This window comes from Planococcus citri, chromosome 2 (assembly GCF_950023065.1).
Source record: "Planococcus citri chromosome 2, ihPlaCitr1.1, whole genome shotgun sequence".
NCBI classification, from domain to species: domain Eukaryota; kingdom Metazoa; phylum Arthropoda; class Insecta; order Hemiptera; family Pseudococcidae; genus Planococcus; species Planococcus citri.
The window spans coordinates 72,799,909-72,823,146 of record NC_088678.1 but is presented as its reverse complement, the minus strand read 5'-3'; the positions used below and the strand labels follow the sequence as shown (position 1 = coordinate 72,823,146).

The following is a 23,238-nucleotide window of genomic DNA, read 5'->3' as shown; positions in this document are numbered from 1 at the left end:
AATTTCAAAGATGAGTAATTTTTTCGAGTTTTCAAAAGTCTAACCATCACAAATTTGAAATTGAATGCAATTTTTTCCAAGTTTTTAAAAGTCAGATCCAATTTTGTAGAATCAGATTTTAAAAATGAAAATTGAATGGAAGAAGCTGAAATTTAATTAATGATTTGTACGTACTTGTTTCGATCTACCGAGTCAATTGGTGATTGTTTTGAGCTGTTCTGGAATCTCCAGTGGATTTTCGGTGTAAGTACGAGTATTTCCAGTTTTTGAAAAATTTATGAAAATTGGAACAAACTGAAATTCAGCTCGAATTTATGATCATTCTGATCCTTTCGGCCTATCAAGGTTCAGATTTTCACGAATCTGTTCGTACTGGATCGGATCCAAAATTTTCTCCAGAGACTATTATTTTGGGGGGGGGGAGAAGGAAAAATACAGTACTCGCGAAAGAACGAATTTAAAAAAATAAATTTCAATTCGCACACAATTTCTAATATTTCAAATCAAATGGTGATGGTTTTGAGACGTTCTGGGAGACTCCAGCGAAATTTTGAATACCTAAACCAGTTTTGTAATAAATGCGCAAGAAGTGAAGCTAACATGAAATTCAGTCCCTTTAAACTTAGATCTTTTGTCTTTGTGACTTTCTCCATCGATTTTGGCACATATTTTCAAAATGCATTCGGGGTGGCCCAAATTCAAAATTTTCTCCAGCGAGTATTTTTTTATTGGTAGTGAAAGGGGGAATGAAAAATTCACACTTTGCGATCGATCGAGCAAAAAAAAACTGAATTTTAGTTTTTACTTTTTTACGATTTCTGAAGTGTATTGGCGATATTTTTGAGCTGTTCTGGAGCCTCCAGCGAATTTTTGGATTCTCCAGTTTTCAAAAAAATAACAAAAATTGGGTTAAAATGAAATTCTGCACTTATAAACTCGTATTTGTCGTCATTCTGATCCTCGTGGTCAATTTTGGCTCATATTTTCAAAATTTGTTCCTGCTGACTCAAATCCAGAATTAAGTATCCCTAGGCTATGTGAAGAGCATTTTTTTGAAAACTGGAGAACCTGAAAATCAGTCGAAGGATCCAGAAAGGCTCAAAGCTATACACGGCAATTTGAAGAGAAAAATAAGTTTTTTCACAAGAAGGTACAAAATTCCAAGTTTTAAAAATTCGGCGAAAATCGAAAAATGAATTTTCGCTGCTGAAATGATTCTTTTCTAATTTTTGTGGAGGTTAGATTCTTAATAAATTACACTCATCAATATTCGAAAAAAGGTAGAACTTTATTACAAAATTAATCTATTATAACATAAAATAAACATTGAAAGTAACCTTACCAACAAAATTCTGAAGGAAAACACATAGGTAGAAAAAAACTTAATTATACAATGTCTTTTAAAAATCACAAGCACAAAGTGCAGGATAAGCAGATATGAAAGAACATTCAAACTTCGATATAATGAATAGGTACCTACATTTTTATTGCTTAAATTTCTGCTTACAAACATCCCGGATTAATTCTCTTAATAATTTCTCATTCAACTGAGCAAATTCGTTTGAAATTCCCATCGCGAAAAAATTGTCAGCGGCGAATTTCACACAGGATTCTTTAAACTGATCGAAAACATTGTTCAACTTCGTTACTTTACTCATTTCAATTACACGTTCGTATAGAGATACGACATTACCAATGGTAATACCGGTTTGAATCAATGATACACAACGCTCAGCTAATGATTCCATGCCATATTTATTCGACAAGTTGAGTAATTCTGTAAAAAAAAATGATAATGAAATAAAAACCGGTATAGGTCCCATATGAAACATGTAGGTAAAAGGTCAATTTAATAATAGTAGTCCAGTAATTTTAGCAAAATTTTTAGTCGAACCTCGAAAAAATTAGGGGCAAGCTGAATTTCACATTATTTGTTCAGATTGGTCGCAAAAACAACCCATCAAAAGTTGCACCCCCCAACTTGCCGGCTACTCCCGCGAGAGGTCATTAACCTTTGCCGATACAGGTTTTTTGGCTGTATCGCCAAAATGAAGGGTCCGAGAGGGAAAATGTTCGAACAAAAATTGTTCTACGCTCAATTTCCTATCAGCATGACCAGTCCAGCTTTTCCCAAAATGGCGATTTCACCCTTACTGAGGAAGGGGTAAAGTTGTCAATTTTATGAAAATTGTTTTAAAAAATGAAAATCGGCAATTTAAAACGTGAACTCGATTTACGGTAGATTCAAAAATATTTTGACCAAAGTTGCACACTACAACTTGTCTGCTACCCCCGCAAAAGGTCATTAACCTTTGTCAATCTACGTTTTTCGGCTATATTGCCGAAATGAAGGGTCGGAGGGAACAAAGTGATTGAACTTGAATTATTCTAAGTCAAATTTCCTATAAGCATGACCAGTTCAATTGAAATATATTTTTCGATTTTGGGTGAATTTTTGAAAATCAAATTTAGGCCAAATAAAATGAGGAAAAAAATCAAAATTTTACCAAATTGAGTTATAAAGCTGAAATTTGGAACATACCTTATTTTCGACCTGCCAAATCGATTGGAAACAATTTCAACCCGTTTTGAGCAGTTCTGGAGCCTCCAGAACATTTTTGAAACTTGAAATTTCCACAAAATTTCATCAAACGAAGTTGGAATGCGGAAATTTACGCTGCAATCCAATTTAAACACGCTATTAAGTCAACTGCTGGTGGGTTTGAGTCATTTTGTGGCTACCAGCGATATTTTGAAAATTCTTGGAGCCTCCAGTAGATTTTTGAAACTTGAAATTTCCACAAAATTTCATTAAAAACAGTTAGAAAGCTAAAATGTATTCTGTAAACTAATTTCAATACGCTAGGGAGTCGACTGCAAGTAGATTTCAAGTCGTTTTGGAGCCTTCAGCGAGTTTTTATAAATTACGAGAGCCTCCAGTAAATTTTTGAAACGTGTAATTTCTGCAAAATTTCATAAAAAGGAATAGATTTTGTGGCATTTTTTGAAAAACAGAAGTTTCTAAAAATCTGCTGTAGATTCTCAAACGGATTGAAACTGCCTGCGATCCAGCTCCGAATAATGTCAAAAATAAGGTGTCTCTTTTTGGTGAAATTTTGTGGAAATTTCGAGCATTGAAATATCTGCCGGAGGCTCCGGTAATTTCCAAAAAGTCGCTGGAGGCTTCAAAACGTCGGTAGTCAACTTCATAGCATACTGAAATTAGTTTATAGAGTAAATTTTTGCTTTCCAACTGCCTTTAATTAAATTTCAAGTTTCTAAAATCTGTTGGCGGCTCTAGTAATTTTCAAAAAGTCGCTTGAGGCTCCAAAATGACTTGAACCAACTTGCAGTCGACCTGATAGCGTATTGAAATTGGAGTAAACAGTCAATTTTGGATTTCCCACTCTGTTTGGTAAATTTTTATGGAAATTTCGAGCATTGAAATATTTGCTGGAGGCTCCGGTAATTTCCAAAAAGTCGCTGGATGCTCCGAAACGACTTGAAATGTACTTACAGTCGACTCCTTAGCGTATTGAAATTAGTTTACAGAATACATTTTACCTTTCTAACAGTTTTTAATGAAATTTTGTGGAAATTTCAAGTTTCAAAAATCTACTGGAGGCTCCAAGAATTTTCAAAAAGTCGCTGGTGGCCACAAAATGACTCAACTCCACCAGCAGTTGACTTAATAGCGTGTTTAAATTGGATTGCAGCGTAAATTTCCGCATTCCAACTTCGTTTGATGAAATTTTGTGGAAATTTCAAGTTTCAAAAATGTTCTGGAGGCTCCAGAACTGCTCAAAACGGGTTGAAATTGTTTCCAATCGATTTGGCAGGTCAAAAATAAGGTATGGCCCAAATTTCAGCTTTATAGCTCAATTTGGTAAAATTTTGATTTTTTTCCTCATTTTTGGCGTAAATTTGATTTTCAAAAATTCACCAATAATCGAAAAATATATTTCAACTGAACTGGTCATGCTTATAGGAAATTTGACGTAGAATAATTTAAGTTCAATCACTTTTTTCCCTCCGACCCTTCATTTTGGCAATATAGCCGAAAAACGTAGATTGACAAAGGTTAATGACCTTTTGCGGGGGTAGCTGACAAGTTGTAGTGTGCAACTTTGGTCAAAATATTTTTGAGTCCACCGTGAATCGAGTTCACGTTTTAAATTGCCGATTTTCATTTTTTAAAACAATTTTCATAAAATTGACAACTTTACCCCCTCCTCAGTAAGGGTGAAATCGCCATTTTGTGAAAAGCTGGACTGGTCATGCTGATAGGGAATTGAACGTAGAACAATTTTTGTTCGAACATTTTCCCTCTCGGACCCTTCATTTTGGCGATACAGCCAAAAAACCTGTATCGGCAAAGGTTAATGACCTCTCGCGGGGGTAGCCGGCAAGTTGGGGGGTGCAACTTTTGATGGGTTGTTTTTGAGACCAATCTGAACAAATAATGTGAAATTCAGCTTGCTCCTAATTTTTTCGAGGTTCGACTAAAAATTTTGCTAAAATGACTGGACTATATTGGTAGTCAAATTGATTTCATTTTGTACTCATACCTATAATTTCGTTGAAGGATAACGTATCATCGATTTCATCAGTGTAAACGTACTTGAGGAAAGCTTGGTAGACTTTGAAATCACCTTCTTCAATTTGTAGAACACTAAAAGTATAGGTATTACATCAATTTTGGCGAGTTAAACAATTTGTGCAAAATGGTATGTATTACATAGGATGATTCTATTTTATATAGTAACCTACCTCGGGTTTTCAGCCGGCCAATCTTTCTGAAATACTTCGGCGAAATGATCACATCGCACTGCCAATATCGATTTATGGACTGGGATGGTTTTACCTTCTACCACGACAAACAAGTCGCAGAATTTCTGAGAGTGAAAGAATTATCGATTAGTCAAGAAAAGCAATGTGAAACTAGAAAATTCTGGAATTGTTAAACTGAAAACACAAGTCTACGACTTACCCGATCATCAAAAGCTTTTTTAAACGAATTCATACGAGGTATCGGTTTAGAAGTGACAGCTGATAATTCGTCGACATTTATCGGTTTGTAAGTTTCCAAAAAAATTGCATAATAAAGGAAAACTTCATGAAGAGATTCGAATGCTGTAAGTTGAGGTTTATACCGCTTTGGGCCTATAAAGCATGAACATTTCATTTTCAATTATCATCAGTTTGAATCGGCGCCTATACGTAAAATTGAATTTTCAGTTTCTTACCGCGACCACTACCCCATACATATACTTTACCGCTTTCAGTTAATGCTGCGGAAAGATGCAAAGAAAAACTGGCACCAACGTCAACAACCCTGCAAGAAAAAAAATCGAATTATAATTCTTAACTTAAAACGTGACTCTCTTCACCTTATAATTCAATCGAAGAGCCATCATGACTGTAACCTTTCAGTAAGCGATGAATTGTGCTTGAAGTCTGTATAGTGAACATCAGATCCAGGTGATCTATGATCACCGAGTCCCACCTGTCCAAGATGATCATGACCAGTAACAAATAAGCGACCCTGTTCATCAACAGCAAACGCGTCAGTACATCCGCCAATCAATTTTGTAATTTTAGGATAATCGACTTGATTGATACTATCTCGAAAAATCATATATTCGCAACTATCCTTCTTGTTCTTGGCGTCCGAAAACGTTTCGTTATCGTTACCGATGACTACTTTCATCACCTGAAAGGATAAGTTTCACATATAGGCCTAATTATATAATCACAAAAAAACAATTAAGTATGTTACAATATCTAGCCATGTGTACTGCTTCTTGCATTCATCATTGTTTTTAAAAAGTACATACTTATAATTCTTCTACAGACCAGTATCATATCGCGTGGAAATAAATAGGTACGTATATACGTATATTGGGTAAAATTATAATTACTTCTCCATTCTCCAACAATGAAATAAAAAAACTTTTCTCCACATGAAGTACATTCACGGGTTTTGCTTTCACTGCACTGGTGTCGATCAGATGTTTGGAGGGTTGGCCAAGTTCAAATTTATAAAGCTGCAAAGGCGATAAAATGTACATATATAATATGAATTGAATATAATTAATACGAGTATAACATACATTAGCTTTTAAAATAATAAGTATATTCATTGTAGGCCTACCTTTCCATCATCACATAGAGCCAAATTTTGCTTACGAGTATATGAGGAGCTCATTGCAAAAGTAGCCCTTGTCACATGAACCTATGCAATCTCCAAAGCTCTCCCTTGAGCGTACCCAGTATCATGAATGTAAACTCTATAAAGCAATTCCTCTCAGGGCTACTCAGGGTAGACTAACTTGACGGTCATTTCATCATTACAACATGATCTCCGCTGTTGGCAATAGGTGCAATCGAGTAAAACGTGTCTAAAAGTTCATGTGACAAGGGCTACTTTTGCAATGAGCTCCTCATATGGTCCAATGGCTATATCCACCACACAGAGTCCCACAAGTGCAGGCACTTTGTGCAGAAAAACAAATATTTGTTCTTTATCTGCATATATGGATGAACTTCCATAACCAAAAACTTCGCCCTCCTCAGTCCAAATGAAAACTTGTTCGCTCCCGTATACAAATTCTGAAAAATGATCAAACAAGTGTGTACTTAATAGGAATTGACAATAATTTACTCAATTAGATATAGTCTACAATCCACGGAGCAAAAAGTACGTTAGAAATCGATTTTACTGAAATTTTTTGCTTACCAAAAAAATTATCCGGCAAAATGTAGAAAGGATCCGCGAAACCCCAAAACACATTATTTCAATATTTCAAAATTGCACAATAGGGGGCTGGAGCCTCAAAGGGGTGTATTTATGAACGTGGGCGCTACCAAAAAAATGAAACGTAGTCGTGAAGGGTGTCACCGCCAGATACCAAATATGTGCTTTGTTCTGTTGGAAATTAGCACAAACGGATTTTATTGCACTTTGAATGCAGTTTTTATGCATTTTTGATGGTTAAATCGTTCTGTAGTCATATAAGTATGCGCGGCTACCAAAAATTTTTTGTGAAACTGGTTCGAAAAGATTATTTCCAACCGAACTAAAAAAACGGCTGAAAAATACCTGCACAATGACGAGTAATGACGCAGAGAGGTGGTTGAGAGGTTACCCCCACTCCAAAATTTAGTTTGACATTTTTTCCCCTTTAGTACTCGTGCGACCTATCAAAATGTATTAAAATTTCGCGTAGAATACGATTATACCATTAATTTTTAATTTCAACCCTTCTGTGCCTCTCTCCCCCGCCCTAAATTTTAGTTCGACAATTTTTTTTATGAATAATCCCATGCGACCTATCAAAATGCATCAAAATTTTGCATAAAATCTGAATATACCATTGATTTTGAATTTTAACCCTTGTGTGTCTCCTCCCCCACCCTACCAACAGTGTACTTTGACAACTTTTTCGTGAATACTCACGTGCGATTCATCAAAATGCACTAAAATTTCGCATAGAATCCAAATATGTCATTAATTTTCAATTTCTAATTTTTTATGCCCCTCTCCTCATCCAATGTTTTTTTAAGATGATAAATAAAATTTTAAAAGTTTATCACAAAATAAAAATAAAAATTGTACAACTAAATACTTATTCTTACTAATTATTGTGCAACCAAATATTCTTACCATCTAGAAACTAAAACATACAAGGGAACTTCTTGAGGTGTCACACTCAGTTCTGGAGCAAATTCAAAATTCTGGAGAAACTGAAAAATCGCGCTGGAGGCTCCAGAATGGCTGGAAATGGTGAAATTTCGGTTTGGGTAATTAATATTAGTATTGGGACTTATTTTGACAATTTTTACTGATCAAGTACGTACTTTTAAAAAAAATCATAAGTCGCCAACAACCGTCAATTTCGAATTTTCAAAAATTCGCCAAAAATCGAAAAATCAACTTGGGCAGCTGAAAATTTGGTTTTGGGGGTTTTAGACTATGCACTTTCCAAAAATCACGGTCCCGTTCAAATCGGAGTGTGACACCTCAAGAGGATCCCTTGTTAGTCAAAATCACTGTCTGTGTAATCGTCTGAATCGCTCATGCATTCTGTGTTTAAACATGACGTGCAATTACATAGAATACATTTGTTCATTTGTTGTCACTTTTTTTTGTTACAAGAAAAGCGATGGTTTCACGTTGAAGTAAGAATTAAAAAAGAAATACCTACAATTGATGGGATGTTTGGATTCTACGCAAAATTTATGTGTATTTTGATGGGTCGCACACTCGCACGTGAGTATTCGCAAAAAAGTTGTCAAAGTACACTTTACGGTGGGGGAGGAGGCACACAAGGGTTAAAATTCAAAATCAATGGTATATTCAGATTTTATGCAAAATTTTGATGCATTTTGATAGGTCGCATGGGATTATTCACAAAAAAAATTGTCGAACTACAATTTAGGGCGGGGGAGAGAGGCACAGAACGGTTGAAATTAAAAATTAATGGTACAATCGTATTCTACGCGAAATTTTAATACATTTTGATAGGTCGCACGAGTACTAAGGGGGAAAAAATGTCAAACTAAATTTTGGGGTGGGGGTAACCTCTCAACCACTTCTCTGCGTCATTACTCGTCATTGTGCAGGTATTTTTCAGCCGTTTTTTTTAGTTCGGTTGGAAATAATCTTTTCGAACCAATTTCACAAAAATTTTTTGGTAGCCGCGCATACTTATGACTACAGAACGATTTAACCATCAAAAATGCATAAAAACTGCATTCAAAGTGCAATAAAATCCGTTTGTGCTAATTTCCAACAGAACAAAGCACATATTTGGTATCTGGCGGTGACACCCTTCACGACTACGTTTCATTTTTTTGGTAGCGCCCACGTTCATAAATACACCCCTTTGAGGCTCCAGCCCCCTATTGTGCAATTTTGAAATATTGAAATAATGTGTTTTGGGTTTTCGCGGATCCTTTCTACATTTTGCCGGATAATTTTTTTAGTAAGCAAAAAAGTTCAGTAGGGTAACACTTTTACGTTCGTGGATAGACTAAGTATATTATAGGTAGGTATCTTCAACTGTGTTCGACTGTATGTATAAGTATAATATGTATACTACCTTCTGCAAAACGTCGAGTGACAAACGGTATCTGATTAATGAAATTAACTTTACAAAAGTTATTCTTACTTTTAATTTCTTTCCCACATAGCGGGGCAAGTTTCACCGGTTCATAAAAGTCTGTTTTCGCGTTGGATTCTGGCGATGATAAATGATTTTCCATGCATTTCTCAATAATACTTCCAACTGCATACACTTCGTTGTTATTCGTAATAATAAATGCATTTCCATAATAATCGCGGTTATTATCTCCTAAAATACATTTTCAAATATCAATCTGTTTCCAAACCTCGACCTACAGGTCTAGGAAATGACGGAAACTTGAACCAATGTACAAAATATAGCGACTTACTCCAGACGGCAAAAGTTTTGATTTGTTCGATGAAATTATCTCTGAATTTCCACTCGCAAAAGTATTTTCGAATATCCATTTTAAATTCTTGGTCGCGAGTTGAGAAAATTAAGAATTCTTGACTGTTCAACTTACAATATGAAACAGCTCAAAGATGATCACAATCACAATTACAAACTACAACCACGAATTATTTTATAAGGAATAACTATACTTAGTTAGAACATGTGAATTAGATACTTGCATTCGGTGAAAAGTTGAACGTGATTCGAAGTATGAGAACAACAGACAACTGAACACGTGAACAGTCAACAGATAGCCTATAGACACTGGACATGCGTATAAGACAACCAACTGGCAGCCATCTTGGCAAAATATCCTGTGTAACGCCAATTTATCCCGCTGGGTGCTCTTTGCAGCGCTGTAGTCGATTTTGCAGCAAACAACAGGGAAAAGGGAACTCCTGGCTGCGCACCCAGCGGGATAACTAAATTGGCGTTACACAACTTTTCTTTACCGTTTCCGTTCCCCTCGGCCAGCATGCAGTTGGTAGTCTTATTCCGCAGGTCCAGTGTCTTTAAGATAGCTCTATAGTGTCTATATGTACTTCGTTCGATACAGCAATCTTATATTCTCCTACTTTGCAGTTTGCATTCTGAGAAAAGCGATAAGATGATATACCAAATTATATCCTCTAAGAATTTTAGACGTATCAAGTTGAAACTGGCTATCTCTTTTTATCAGGGATGAGGCCCCGAACGATTTTTTTCGGGTTCCGGGTTTCGGGGCTTGGGCTTTCAATCAAAAATTTCTTAGGTCTTGGGCTTGGATTGGGGCCCAGGAAACTTTGGGTTTGGGTTTCAGGGCTCAGTGTCCAGGGCTTGAATGAAGTGTTCAGGGCTTTCCGGGGCTTTTTGGGGCTTGGAAGTTGAAATTGCAATTTCAGTGAAAAATAAAGTAAAATCTGTAAAGGTAAAATATTTTCGATGCCTTTCTCCCTTCATTTGCATGCGTGTGTAAGGTATTCTTTTTTTTTACACGAGCTGGAGTGAGAGAGAAGGTGACGTCGTCGAGACATGGACCCTCTCTCCCCTTCGTCGTGTGTGCAGGGTGGTTGGCTATCCAATCACGAGCTAGCAGCATCCGCCGTCCATCTCCACAAGGACAGGGGATGCTGGCTAGGGATGTGACTGGTTTCGCATACTAACTTTCTCAGTATTGTGAAAGTTATCTGCGGAACCAGTGCACTGACGATTTGTGGTAGCTGCCCCCTCTGTGGAATATTATTGGGTGAGTTTAACTTGGTTATTAAGTTTTCTCACAGGGTACCTCGTGTACTTACGTTTATTTCAACGTATGTAATTATTTGCTTGATTTTGTGCGCTTTTATCATCTCGTGGGTCGTTGTAGTGTGTCCGCTAGGCAGGGCCTAGGCCCAGGCGACGATGCGGCACACAGCCTGATGATACAACGTGTATCTGGCGAGGGAGCTCTGTAGCTGGTCCAGGGGGCCGGGGTCCAGTGTCCCTATGCAACAACCACACTGGCTGTCATGGTGGGTCAGCTGCCTAGCCTAAACAGCAGTGGGATCGCGGGGAATCCAGATCTCGAGATGGACTGCTTTTTAATTAATAAAATGTGGAAAAAGGGGTATTTTTGCGTGTTGATTTACGATGGTACTCAGATGCGCATTTTTCTTGTTAATTACAGATGCGTCGTCGTAAGCTGAAGTCCTACCCACCACCCGCACCTGACGTCTCTTTTTGTTCTTTTTTTTTATATTTAATATTATTTGGCGATTTTATTTTGTTTAAGCTGTAGAGAATTTTTCAATATAGAATTTTACGTAGGTTTCCAGCTTTTCTAAATTCGTTACTTTACATCAGAAGTGGGATATAAATGGACTACAGCTTCGCGACGTCATCTTGCTTGCATTCTTCTCTTTGTTTATTGTTTTGTGTGTGTAGGCTATGTTGCTTATATGTGTCTCTTTGTATTTCGTTGTAGTTTTTGTCTCTCTCTCTCTCATTCAACATGCCTAACCAAACGCGAAATGCCCGGAAACGTGTTGCCTCCCGCCCTCTGTCCCCTGTCTCTGGCCAACGCGGTGCTGCCAGCTCTGGTGGTACCGTAGTAATCGATCGCATAGCTGATGCAATTATTAAATTGAGTGAGGCTCAGGCCACTCAAATGGCACTTACGGCTCGAATCGCCGAATCGAATCAAATTGCTCAGGAGAACCAGGCTCTCCACACAAGCATCGCCTCTCAGCCTAAGCCTATCGCGAATTATTCTTCTGTCCCCGTTTTCAACCCTTCTAATGCCGATCACGATATCGAGAAGTGGTTAGAAAAAGTAGATGAGCTGAGTGTTGTCTATTCTTGGACACCAGCTATGACCATCAATGCTGCGACTTCGAAATTGGCTGGGTATGCCAAAAAGTGGTATGATGGTCAAGAGACCTTTATTCATACATGGGATGAATGGAAGGAGCTACTCACTGATGCCTTTCAATCCAATAAAGGCCGCTATCAAAGGATGTTAGAATTGATGGCACGTAAGAAAAAGTTAAATGAGAAATTCGCCGATTACTATTACGATAAAATGATCCTTCTGGTTGCCGCGAAAATACCTGACGAAGTAGATCAAGTTGACTTTCTCATTGGTGGTATACCTGATAAGACTACACGCGATAGCGCGAGGCAGGGTAGATATAAAACACCCTTGAAGCTGTTGAAATACCTGAATAGCATAGAAGAACCCTCCGTTCCTTCTACCTCCACTAATGACTCGCAATCTAAACACGTTCCCTCCGCTCCTCGCACTTCCCATCCGCAGTCCGATGCGAGAAAGAAGAATATTGAATGCCACAAGTGTGGAAAGAAAGGCCACTATGCGAGAGAGTGTGAGAAAGAGAGTAGACAACCTCGCAATGAGAAGAAGGACGACGTGCGTGTGCCTATGAAGCAGTGTGAGTTTTGTAAGCGTTTTGGTCACGTAGAAAAAGACTGTTTTAAAAAGAAGGCAAGCTCTGGTTCTGGTACAGGTACTCCAAAACCACCCCCTGCCAAGACTGAATGACTATCAAGCGCGGCCAGTTCCCATTCTTCAAGTGCTAAGTATTATAAGACTGTTTCTATTGGTAATGCTTCTGTAGTTGCCTATATCGATCCTGGCAGTGATTGTTCGAATATTCGTATGTCTTCCCTTAGGCGCTTGAATTTAGAACTGGACGCTTCTCAGAAAGTTGTTCTTTCTACCTATGGTAATTTTCATATCTCTAGTTTAGGAACCACTGCGCCAATGTGCGTAATTATTGACGATGTAGCCGCCACTATTCGCGCAAATGTAGTCCCTGATCACATACAGGAGGTTGATATTTTGATTGGTAGGGATTTTTCTGAACAGCCGCATGTCTCGTTTGTTAAGAGTGGTGACCAGCTGAAATTTTTCGAAACTGAGTTTCCTCACCCGGAGGAAAATTCTTTTCGAAAAGTTGAGCTTCGGCCCACCTCTGATGTCTGCCTGATGCCGAATAGTTTGAACAATGTTTTGGTCAAGTGTGAGGATTATGTTGGTGAGCTTTTAATCGAATCTAGCTTTCGTTTAAATGGTCCAGATATTGTTTGTTTACCTCGAAGTATTGTCTCAGTTTCGAATAAGTCCGTTATCATTCCTGTTGTAAATTATTCAGTGAAAGAGATTGTTTTAAAGGCAGATCAGGTCGTGGCTCGTGGCTGGCCTTGTGTGGAAGAGTCTAAGGATGACTCCACACCGTCAGTGCACCGCCTATCTTCGAAAGATCTCCCTCCTTTGACGGCCGAAGACATTTGTATTGGCTCGGATGTACCTGCTGAGATCCGTGATCGTTTATTGAACCTTTTGAATGAGTACCGCGACTGTGTTGCGTGTTCCACTGAAGAGTTAGGGGTCGTTTCAGGTCATGAGATGGACATCCAACTTACTGACGATAAACCCTTTTCATATCGTCCCTATCGTATGGCTCCTTCTGAACAGCAGGTGGTTGATGATATTTGTCAAGATCTACTAAAGCATGGTATTATTCGCGAGTCTACTTCCGAGTATTGTTCCCCTGTCCTCCTTGTTAGGAAAAAGAATGGCGAGTACAGGTTGTGTATAGATTATAGGAAATTGAATTCCCTTACCGTCCGTCAGCATTACCCCCTCCCCCGAATTGATGACCAAATTGACCAACTTTACAATGGAGTATTTTTCACCAGTCTGGACTTACGAAGTGGCTATTATCAGGTGTTATTGAAGGAGTGGTACCACCTCTTGTGTTAGAATGGCCAAGTATTAGAATGGTCAAGTTGTAGAAAAAGAGGGAAAAAAAGGGAAAAATATTTTTGTTGCCAACCCACTTTGTTTGGAGAAGAAAATTTTGTAAAATAATTAAAATGAAAAGTAAAGCCCAAGTATTAGAATGGTCAAGTTGTAGAATAGTCAAGTATTAGAATGGTCAAGTATTTGAAAAATAAGGGGAAAAGAGCAATCTGTTATAAGAGGATGAGGAAGTGGTACTTAGACTTACTACTTTTTTGGATAATAGGGTACAAGGGTAGCTGTTTTCAGGGTTGGGGGGCGTTGTGTCCGCTCACCTCGGCTTCGCCTCGGTTGCGCGGGTCGCTTTGTTGTTCATACTATGTCTGTTAACTTCCCTCGGCCTTCGGCCTCGGTGAGTACAGTTTTTTTAGAAACTACCGCAGGTACTGTCTACATACACGGTAATGTCCAGCCTCCGTCTGAACTCACCAAGGGGAGTAATGCTCATTGAATGAAATATAAATTTTAAACGGCTCGGCTTCGCCTCGCCTAATTCTCACATTCTCCGAGTCCATGCTGATATTTGTATTTTCTAACACTTGTCCATTCTAATACTTGACTATTCTACAACTTGACCATTCTAATACTTGGGCTTTACTTTTCATTTTAATTTACAAAATTTTCTTCTCCAAACAAAGTGGGTTGGCAACAAAAATATTTTTCCCTTTTTTTCCCTCTTTTTCTACCACTTGACCATTCTAATACTTGTCCATTCTAACACATGAGGTGGTCTCGAAGGAGTCTGCGAAAAAGTTCACTTCGTTCATCACCCACAAAGGTCAATTTGAGCTGAATCGAGTTGGTTTTGGACTGACCAATGCCCCCCACGTTTTTCAACGAATTATGAACGTCATCCTAGCCATAGCTAGACATTTCGCCGCCATCTATCTAGACGACATCTTGCTTCATTCTCGCACCTTGGAGGAGGCCCTTCATCATCTGGAAATTGTCCTGAAGTTGTTTAGAGAGGCAGGATTGACCTTGAACATCGAAAAATGCACCTTTTTTGCCAAGACAGTAAATTTCTTGGGATACGAGGTCAGCTCAGGTTCAGTTCGTCCAGGTGCGGAAAAGTGTACAGCTGTCCAAGATTTCCCAACTCCGAAATCCGACCATAATGTCCGCCAATTTTTGGGCCTCACTGGGTATTTTTGTCACGGCCTTCGGCCTCGGTGAGTACAGTTTTTTTAGAAACTACCGCAGGTACTGTCTACATACACGGTAATGTCCAGCCTCCGTCTGAACTCACCAAGGGGAGTAATGCTCATTGAATGAAATATAAATTTTAAACGGCTCGGCTTCGCCTCGCCTAATTCTCACATTCTCCGAGTCCATGCTGATATTTGTATTTTCTAACACTTGTCCATTCTAATACTTGACTATTCTACAACTTGACCATTCTAATACTTGGGCTTTACTTTTCATTTTAATTTACAAAATTTTCTTCTCCAAACAAAGTGGGTTGGCAACAAAAATATTTTTCCCTTTTTTTCCCTCTTTTTCTACCACTTGACCATTCTAATACTTGTCCATTCTAACACATGAGGTGGTCTCGAAGGGGTCTGCGAAAAAGTTCACTTCGTTCATCACCCACAAAGGTCAATTTGAGCTGAATCGAGTTGGTTTTGGACTGACCAATGCCCCCCACGTTTTTCAACGAATTATGAACGTCATCCTAGCCATAGCTAGACATTTCGCCGCCATCTATCTAGACGACATCTTGCTTCATTCTCGCACCTTGGAGGAGGCCCTTCATCATCTGGAAATTGTCCTGAAGTTGTTTAGAGAGGCAGGATTGACCTTGAACATCGAAAAATGCACCTTTTTTGCCAAGACAGTAAATTTCTTGGGATACGAGGTCAGCTCAGGTTCAGTTCGTCCAGGTGCGGAAAAGTGTACAGCTGTCCAAGATTTCCCAACTCCGAAATCCGACCATAATGTCCGCCAATTTTTGGGCCTCACTGGGTATTTTTGTCACTTCATCCAGGACTATGCGAGAGTTGCCCAACCCCTGAACCAACTTCTCAGGAAAGGTACCCCCTGGCAATGGAGTGACCAGGCAGAGCAGTCCTTTAAGCGCCTAAAGGATGCTCTCTGTTCGCGACCTATTCTACTTCTCTACCGCCCAGATGCTGTTACTGAGGTCCATACAGATGCGAGTAAATTAGGACTGGGTGGTATCCTGCTCCAAAAACAGGACGATCGTTTTCAACCTGTTGCCTACTACAGCCGTCAGACACGCGGAGCCGAAGTGAACTACCACTCCTATGAGCTCGAAACACTTGCTGTTGTTGAGACCCTCAAGAAATTTCGCGTCTATCTTGTTGGAATTACATTTACGGTGGTTACAGACTGCAATTCGTTAAAACAGAGTGCAACGAAAAAGGACCTCATCCCCCGCATCGCCAGGTGGTGGCTCCAGCTCCTTGAATTTTCGTTTACCATCGAATATAGGCCAGGGACACGAATGGCCCATGTGGATGCTCTCAGCCGCAACCCAATCAAGATCGATCAAATCTGCCATATTGAAACTGAAGACTGGGTCTTATCAGGTCAGCTCACTGATAAGCAACTTCAAAATATCCACGAAATCCTGTCCAAACCTCCGACTACGCCATATGAACATCATGTTTATAAAAACTACGCACTTCGAGACAACCGTATCTACAGGATAACTGCCAAAGGCCTTCTATGGGTCCTTCCAAAAGGTATGCGTCACGAAATTGTCCGAATCGCGCATGAAGAGGTAGGTCATATGTCCGTGGAGAAAACCCTCAAAAAGTTGAGTGACACCTACTGGTTCCCTGGTATGCGTCAATATGTTGAAGATTTCGTTAAGTGTTGCATACGTTGCCTATATGCGAAGCGGAAAGGGGGAAAGCCGGAAAGTTTCCTTCACCCGATCCCCAAGGGTAAGGAACCCCTTCAGGTTTTGCACCTTGACCACCTTGGGCCCTTCCCAAAAACCAAACATGGGAATCAACATATTTTCGCAGCCATAGATGGTTTCACCAAGTTTTCCTTCATTCGAGCAGTGAAAACTACCAAAGTGAAGTACGTAATCGAATACCTACGTGATATTTTTGCGACCTATGGCTCGCCAACTACAATCATCTCGGACCAAGGTACCTGCTTCACATCGCATCGATTCAAAGATTTTTGCCGCCAAAACAACGTTGAACATCATCTCATCGCCCTTTCAACCCCCCGTGCCAATGGGCAGGTGGAGCGCCTCAACAAGCTCATACACGACGCACTCCTCACTTTCACCACAGACGAGGAAAAATGGGACAAGGAAGTCCGAAGAGTTCAATTTGCCATCAACAACGCCGTGCACAGCTCTACTCAAAAAACTCCTAGTCAACTTCTGTTGGGATTCATTCCCAGGGGTGGCGAGGATACCCCTCTGAGGGATGAAATTTCTCAATCTTCGAGAATGATCAACGATATTATTGCGTTACGCACGGAGGCGGCACAAAACATCCAAGCAGCCCAAAAAGTCCAGAAACATCATTACGACAAGCGACGTAAGCCAAGCCACTCATATAAAATTGGCGATTTGGTTCTCATCGAAAAGCAGGCTGCCCCAACGCCTGGCTCGAAAAAGCTTGCAAAATCGTTTCAAGGCCCAATGCAAATTGTTGAGGTTTTGGAAAATGATAGGTACAAGGTTAGGGACATGGTAGGGACGAGGAGGACAACTAGGCAGACGAAGTTATACGAGCAGATCGTTGCGGTGGATCACATCAAACCTTGGCGTCCAAGTGGAGGTGTCTCAGACTCTGAGGAGGCTGCTGAGTCCGATGAGGATGGAGTGGTCCTCTCCGACTCGTAATTGGGCACCCGAGGACGGGTGTAGTCAGGATTACCGAGTGTAAAGGTAAAATATTTTCGATGCCTTTCTCCCTTCATTTGCATGCGTGTGTAAGGTATTCTTTTTTTTTACACGAGCTGGAGTGAGAGAGAAGGTGACGTCGTCGAGACATGGACCCTCTCTCCCCTTCGTCGTGTGTGCAGGGTGGTTGGCTATCCAATCACGAGCTAGCAGCATCCGCCGTCCATCTCCGCAAGGACAGGGGATGCTGGCTAGGGATGTGACTGGTTTCGCATACTAACTTTCTCAGTATTGTGAAAGTTATCTGCGGAACCAGTGCACTGACAATTTGTGGTAGCTGCCCCCTCTGTGGAATATTATTGGGTGAGTTTAACTTGGTTATTAAGTTTTCTCACAGGGTACCTCGTGTACTTACGTTTATTTCAACGTATGTAATTATTTGCTTGATTTTGTGCGCTTTTATCATCTCGTGGGTCGTTGTAGTGTGTCCGCTAGGCAGGGCCTAGGCCCAGGCGACGATGCGGCACACAGCCTGATGATACAACGTGTATCTGGCGAGGGAGCTCTGTAGCTGGTCCAGGGGGCCGGGGTCCAGTGTCCCTATGCAACAACCACACTGGCTGTCATGGTGGGTCAGCTGCCTAGCCTAAACAGCAGTGGGATCGCGGGGAATCCAGATCTCGAGATGGACTGCTTTTTAATTAATAAAATGTGGAAAAAGGGGTATTTTTGCGTGTTGATTTACGATGGTACTCAGATGCGCATTTTTCTTGTTAATTACAGATGCGTCGTCGTAAGCTGAAGTCCTACCCACCACCCGCACCTGACGTCTCTTTTTGTTCTTTTTTTTTATATTTAATATTATTTGGCGATTTTATTTTGTTTAAGCTGTAGAGAATTTTTCAATATAGAATTTTACGTAGGTTTCCAGCTTTTCTAAATTCGTTACTTTACAAATCCTATTTTGATTTTCTGTTGAAAAAAAAATATCTTAAGCGCAGATTCCGATTGCTTTTTTCAAAATTATTTTGAATGGAACTGTTTTTTAAAATCAGAATTACATAATTTTTTTTGGAATTTTTAATTATTGTCCAAATTTTTTATATTTTCGAGTATCATTTTTCAAATAACTATGAACCACCAACAGAGTATAAATACTTTACCAAAAGCCCCTCGAAATATTGAAACTTTTTGCTGAAGTCAGAAGTTCTGAATTTTTTTTTTGAAAATCATATTTTTTGACTATTGAGAGTTGAGACGCACTGAATGGTAATTACAATAGAAATTTACAAAATTCACACAAGCCCCGAAAAGTCTCGAAAAGCTCTGATCACTGCAGTTTGGGTTTCGGGGCTCACCTTCTGGGCTTGGGAATATAAATAAATAAATGATGTACCAAAAACCCCCTTGAAAGTTCAAATATTAAACTTTTTGCTGAAGTTGTAATTTTTTTTTGAAAATCATCTCTTTTGACTTTTGAGATGCACAGAACGGTAATTACACTAGAAATTTACAAAATTTACAAGCCCCAAAAAGCCCCAAAAAGCCCTGATCACAGTTTGGGTTTCGGGGCTCACGTTCTGGGCTTGCTATTCAGAGGAAAAGGTTTCGGGCTTTGGGCCAGGGCTTTGTAGGTTACAGTTTTTAAGGTTTTGGGGCTTGGACATTTGGGCTTCAAGGAAATAATCGGGGCTTTTTCGGGTTTCGGGTCTTGGTCTTGGGCCGGGCCTCACCCCTGCTTTTTATTCGGCACGAGTCAGCTCGTTTGCAGCTGCCCAGATGTTTAAAATCGTTATTCTCTATTCTGAGAATTCATGAATAAACGTAGGTACCTACCTACCTACCTACCTACCTACAGAGACCTATGTACCTATAGAGGAACGTATTTTCGTGCGTATATATATTCTCATCCTTCATCTATAATTCACAGAGCAAAATTAACAAAACACACATAAAGCAGCACCCATTATCAACCCTAGAAACAACCTCAAACCTGATTGATACTTCTACCCTTGACTATCCAGAGCCCCTCAGCCCCCTTTAATTTTTACTATTTTTGAATTTTGAAATAACTACCTATTATTTTGATGACATTGGTGCATGATCGTTTTCATATGATTCGTCGATACCTGCTGAGCACGAATACGACTTCAGATTGTTTGCTACACTCACCTAGTCCTCTCCAGAGCCCTCAGCCTCCCCTCAGTTTTTATTATTTCTCCTCGAGGATTGATTTTACATTTGTAATAGCTCGGTGCTCGGTAATTCTGTTCTACATCAAATTTCCTACAAATTTTGTCCACCAACTTGTCTCTCTCCGACTATGAGAAGGAGAATGAGGCCTCTGAAAATTTATTTTTCAGAAAAAAAATACAGTGAAAAGCAATGTTAACCCTCTCTATAATAGTATGAATTATGGCATCGTGAAACTCGAGATCACCTTCCCTCTCCTCTCTATTCAATAGGTACCATTCGTCATGATATATCCCCCCCCCCACGTAACACCCTCATTTTGATTTATGAAAATATTACGAATCAATGCCGAAAATCATACAACCAACGCCCTTCTCTCTTCATTAAACTCATTTCTTTGGCATTCTTATAAGTTTATCTTCAACAAAAAATTTAAATCAATTACTTAAACACAGCGATATCGAATGTTATTCAAATGAAAACTACACAATGAGTTCAAAATAACGTCATTTCAAAAATAGTGAAAATAGAGGGGGGAGAGGGGCTCTGGAGAGGGGAATAGGGTGGAACCTGGAGGTATTCGGGGGTGAGGAAGTCACGGGGGAATAGAGAAAGCGAACTAGAGACGCCAGACGATGGAGTGATCATTTGATTAATGAATTTGCACATTCGATCTACCGAGCCGATTGGTGATGGTTATGAGCTGTTCTAGATCTGGAGTTACCATGTGGATTTTCAATTGGTACCTATCTCATATTTTCTAAATGTGTAGTTATGAAAATTGGACCAACATGAAAATTCAGTCCACATTTATAGTAATTCTGATCCTTTCGGTCAATTCAGGATCACATTTTCAAAATCTGTTTGTGCTGGATCGGATCCAAAACTTCCCCCAGAGACGATTATTTTTGGAAAAAAAATGGAAAAAAGGCTAAATGTTTTTTTCTACGCTGCTCCTGGTCTCTCAACTCGATTGGTGATGGTTTTGAGCCGTTCAGGAGCCTCCAGCGAGTTTTTGGATTCTCCAGAAATTGGGTCGCAATGAAATTCAGCTCCTACAAAGTCGGATTTTTCGTCTTTGTGGTCCATTCGATCATATTTTGAGTGTTACTCTGAAATTTGGTTTTTGCCCTATTTTCTACCTGCCGAGTTGAATGGTGATGATTTCTAGCAGTTCTGGAGTCTCCAGCAGATTTTTAGTTTCTCTATGTGTTATAGTTGTGACGCTTTTCATCGAGTTTTGACCCTATGTAGAGCATTTTTTTTTGAAAACTGGAGAACCTGAAAATCTGCTGAAGGATCCTGAAAAGCTCAAAGCTGTCTAACACGTCAATTTGATCAAACTTAGTTTTTTCACTAGAAATGTACAAAATTTTAAATTTTAAAAATTTGGCAAAAATCGAAATTCTTGTGGCGGTTAGATTCTTAATTTATAAGTACATTCGCATCAATATTCGAAAAAAAGAGAACTTTATTACAAAATTAATCCATTAAGTATAACATAAAATATTCATTGAAAGTTTAAAATTCTATAGGAAAACACATAGGTAGAAAAAATAGGTACTCACTACTCAATTCTACAAAGTCTTTTAAAAATCACAAGCACAAAGTGGATAAGCAGATGTGAAAGAACACCTAAACTTCGATATAATGAATTACCTACCTTAATTTTTATTGCTTAAATTTCTGCTTACAAACATCCCGGATTAATTCTCTTAACAATTTCTCATTCAACTGAGCAAATTCGTTTGAAATTCCCATCGCGAAAAAATTGTCAGCGGCGAATTTCACACAGGCTTCTTTAAACTGATCGAAAACATTTTTCAACTTCGTTACTTTACTCATTTCAATTACACGTTCGTACAGAGATACGACATTATCAACGGTAATACTGGTTTGAACCAATGATACACAACGCTCAGCTAATGATTCCATGCCATATTTATTCGACAAGTTGAGTAATTCTGTAAAAAAATAATAGTAAAATATAAACTGGTAATGAAACATGTACCTAGGTAAGAGGTCAATTTAAAAATAGGTAGTCGAATTGATTTCATTTTGTACTCATACCTATAATTTCGTTGAAGGATAACGTATCGTCGATTTCATCGGTGTAAATGTATTTGAGGAAAGCTTTGTAGATTTTGAAATCGCAGTCTTCAATTTTTAGAACACTAATAAGTATACATCAATTTTGGCGCGTTGAACAATTTGTGCAAAATGGTATATACATAGGCTGATTCTATTTTATATAGTTACCTCGGTTTTTCAACCCGCCAATCTTTCTGAAATTCTTCGGCGAAATGTTCACATCGCACTGCTAATATCGATTTATGGACTGGAATCGTTTTACCTTCCACCTCGAAAAACAAGTCGCAGAATTTCTGAGAGTGAAAGAATTATCGATTAGTCAAGAAAAGCAACGTGAGACTAGAAAATTTTGGAATTGTGAAACTTAAAACACAAGTTTACGACTTACCGGATCATCAAAAGCTTTTTTAAACGAATTCGTTAGGCAATTTTGAGCGTCAGGAGTGACAGCTGATAATTCGTCAACATTTTATCGGTTTGTGAGTTTCCACATTAGCTGTATAATGAAAGAAAACTTCATGAAGAGATTCGAATGCTGTAAGTTGAGGTTTATACACTACTGGACCTAAAAGCATGAACATTTCATTTTCAATTATCATCAGTTTGAATCGACGCCTATACGTAAAATTGAATTTTCAGTTTCTTACCGCGACCTTCACCCCATACGTATACTTTACCGCTTTCAGTCAACGCTGCGGAAAGATGAAAAAAACAACTACTCGTAGCAGCAATGTCAACAACCCTGCAAGAAAAAAAATCGAATCATAATTCTTAACCGAAGAACGTAACTCTCTTCACCTTATAATTCAATCGAAGAGCTATTATATCATGACTACTGTACATATAACCTTTCAGTAAGCGATGAATTGTGCTTGAAGTATTCATAGTGAATATCGTCAGATTCAGGTTCACCGAGTCCCAGGTGTCCATAAACATCATGGCCAGTAACAAATAAGCGACCCTGTTCATCTACAGCGAGCGCGTGAGAATATCCTCCAATCAGTTTTATAATTTTAGGATGATTGATTTTTTGATCGATACAATTTCGAAAAATCATTACTCCGCAACTATCCTCCTCCTCACTGCACTCATCATCTTCACTACTACTCTCATCCTCTTCGCCACTGCTCTCAGAATCATTGGAGTTCGAAAACGCTTTGCCACCGACGCTTACCTTCATCACCTGAAAGGATAAGTTTCACATGTATCTAGGCCTAATTATAACCACAAAAACAATATATACAATATAATATTATTCAGCCATGCGTATACTACTTCTCGCATTCAACATTGTTTTTAAAAGTATCATTCTTCTACAG

General features: G+C 39.1%; 2 protein-coding genes and 2 long non-coding RNA genes across 4 annotated transcripts; 2 read left to right on the top strand and 2 right to left on the bottom strand.

Annotated features, from left to right (window-relative positions):
* Nucleotides 1-1,267: 1,267 nt before the first annotated feature.
* On the bottom strand, nt 1,268-9,823 carry LOC135837637 (RCC1 and BTB domain-containing protein 1-like). Its single transcript, XM_065352980.1, has 11 exons — nt 9,457-9,823; nt 9,174-9,356; nt 6,451-6,612; nt 6,155-6,198; nt 5,922-6,047; nt 5,427-5,713; nt 5,247-5,335; nt 4,991-5,163; nt 4,771-4,895; nt 4,569-4,672; nt 1,268-1,777 (listed from the first exon to the last, which is right to left on the bottom strand). Exons 1-11 carry the CDS (start codon nt 9,533-9,535, stop codon nt 1,485-1,487), a joined length of 1,665 nt encoding a protein of 554 aa, XP_065209052.1. The 5' UTR covers nt 9,536-9,823; the 3' UTR covers nt 1,268-1,484.
* An 807-nt stretch (nt 9,824-10,630) lies between these two features.
* On the top strand, nt 10,631-12,537 carry LOC135834153 (uncharacterized). The gene is made up of 2 exons (XM_065347993.1): nt 10,631-10,746; nt 11,464-12,537. The coding sequence occupies exon 2, from the start codon at nt 11,491-11,493 to the stop codon at nt 12,535-12,537; it is 1,047 nt and encodes a 348-aa protein (XP_065204065.1). The 5' UTR covers nt 10,631-10,746; nt 11,464-11,490.
* Nucleotides 12,538-15,383: 2,846 nt separating this feature from the next.
* On the top strand, nt 15,384-18,562 carry LOC135837638 (uncharacterized). The gene is made up of 2 exons (XR_010557220.1): nt 15,384-17,680; nt 18,419-18,562. It is a non-coding gene; the product is annotated as an uncharacterized LOC135837638 (long non-coding RNA).
* A 2,829-nt stretch (nt 18,563-21,391) lies between these two features.
* LOC135837639 (uncharacterized) lies at nt 21,392-22,469 on the bottom strand. The gene is made up of 4 exons (XR_010557221.1): nt 22,308-22,469; nt 22,088-22,212; nt 21,899-22,002; nt 21,392-21,792 (listed from the first exon to the last, which is right to left on the bottom strand). It is a non-coding gene; the product is annotated as an uncharacterized LOC135837639 (long non-coding RNA).
* Between the last annotated feature and the right edge of the window lie 769 nt (nt 22,470-23,238).

Excerpts from the sequence above, each read along its gene's own strand:
- LOC135837637 (XM_065352980.1), bottom strand. The coding sequence starts at position 9,535 with ATGGATATTCGAAAATACTTTTGCGAGTGGAAATTCAGAGATAATTTC. Across the intron at positions 6,613-9,173 it reads ATGTGGGAAAGAAATTAAAA|AATTTGTATACGGGAGCGAA; the intron begins GTAAGAATAACT and ends ATCATTTTTCAG. Across the intron at positions 5,336-5,426 it reads AATTCATCGCTTACTGAAAG|GGTTGTTGACGTTGGTGCCA; the intron begins GTTACAGTCATG and ends TTTTTCTTGCAG.
- LOC135834153 (XM_065347993.1), top strand. The coding sequence starts at position 11,491 with ATGCCTAACCAAACGCGAAATGCCCGGAAACGTGTTGCCTCCCGCCCT.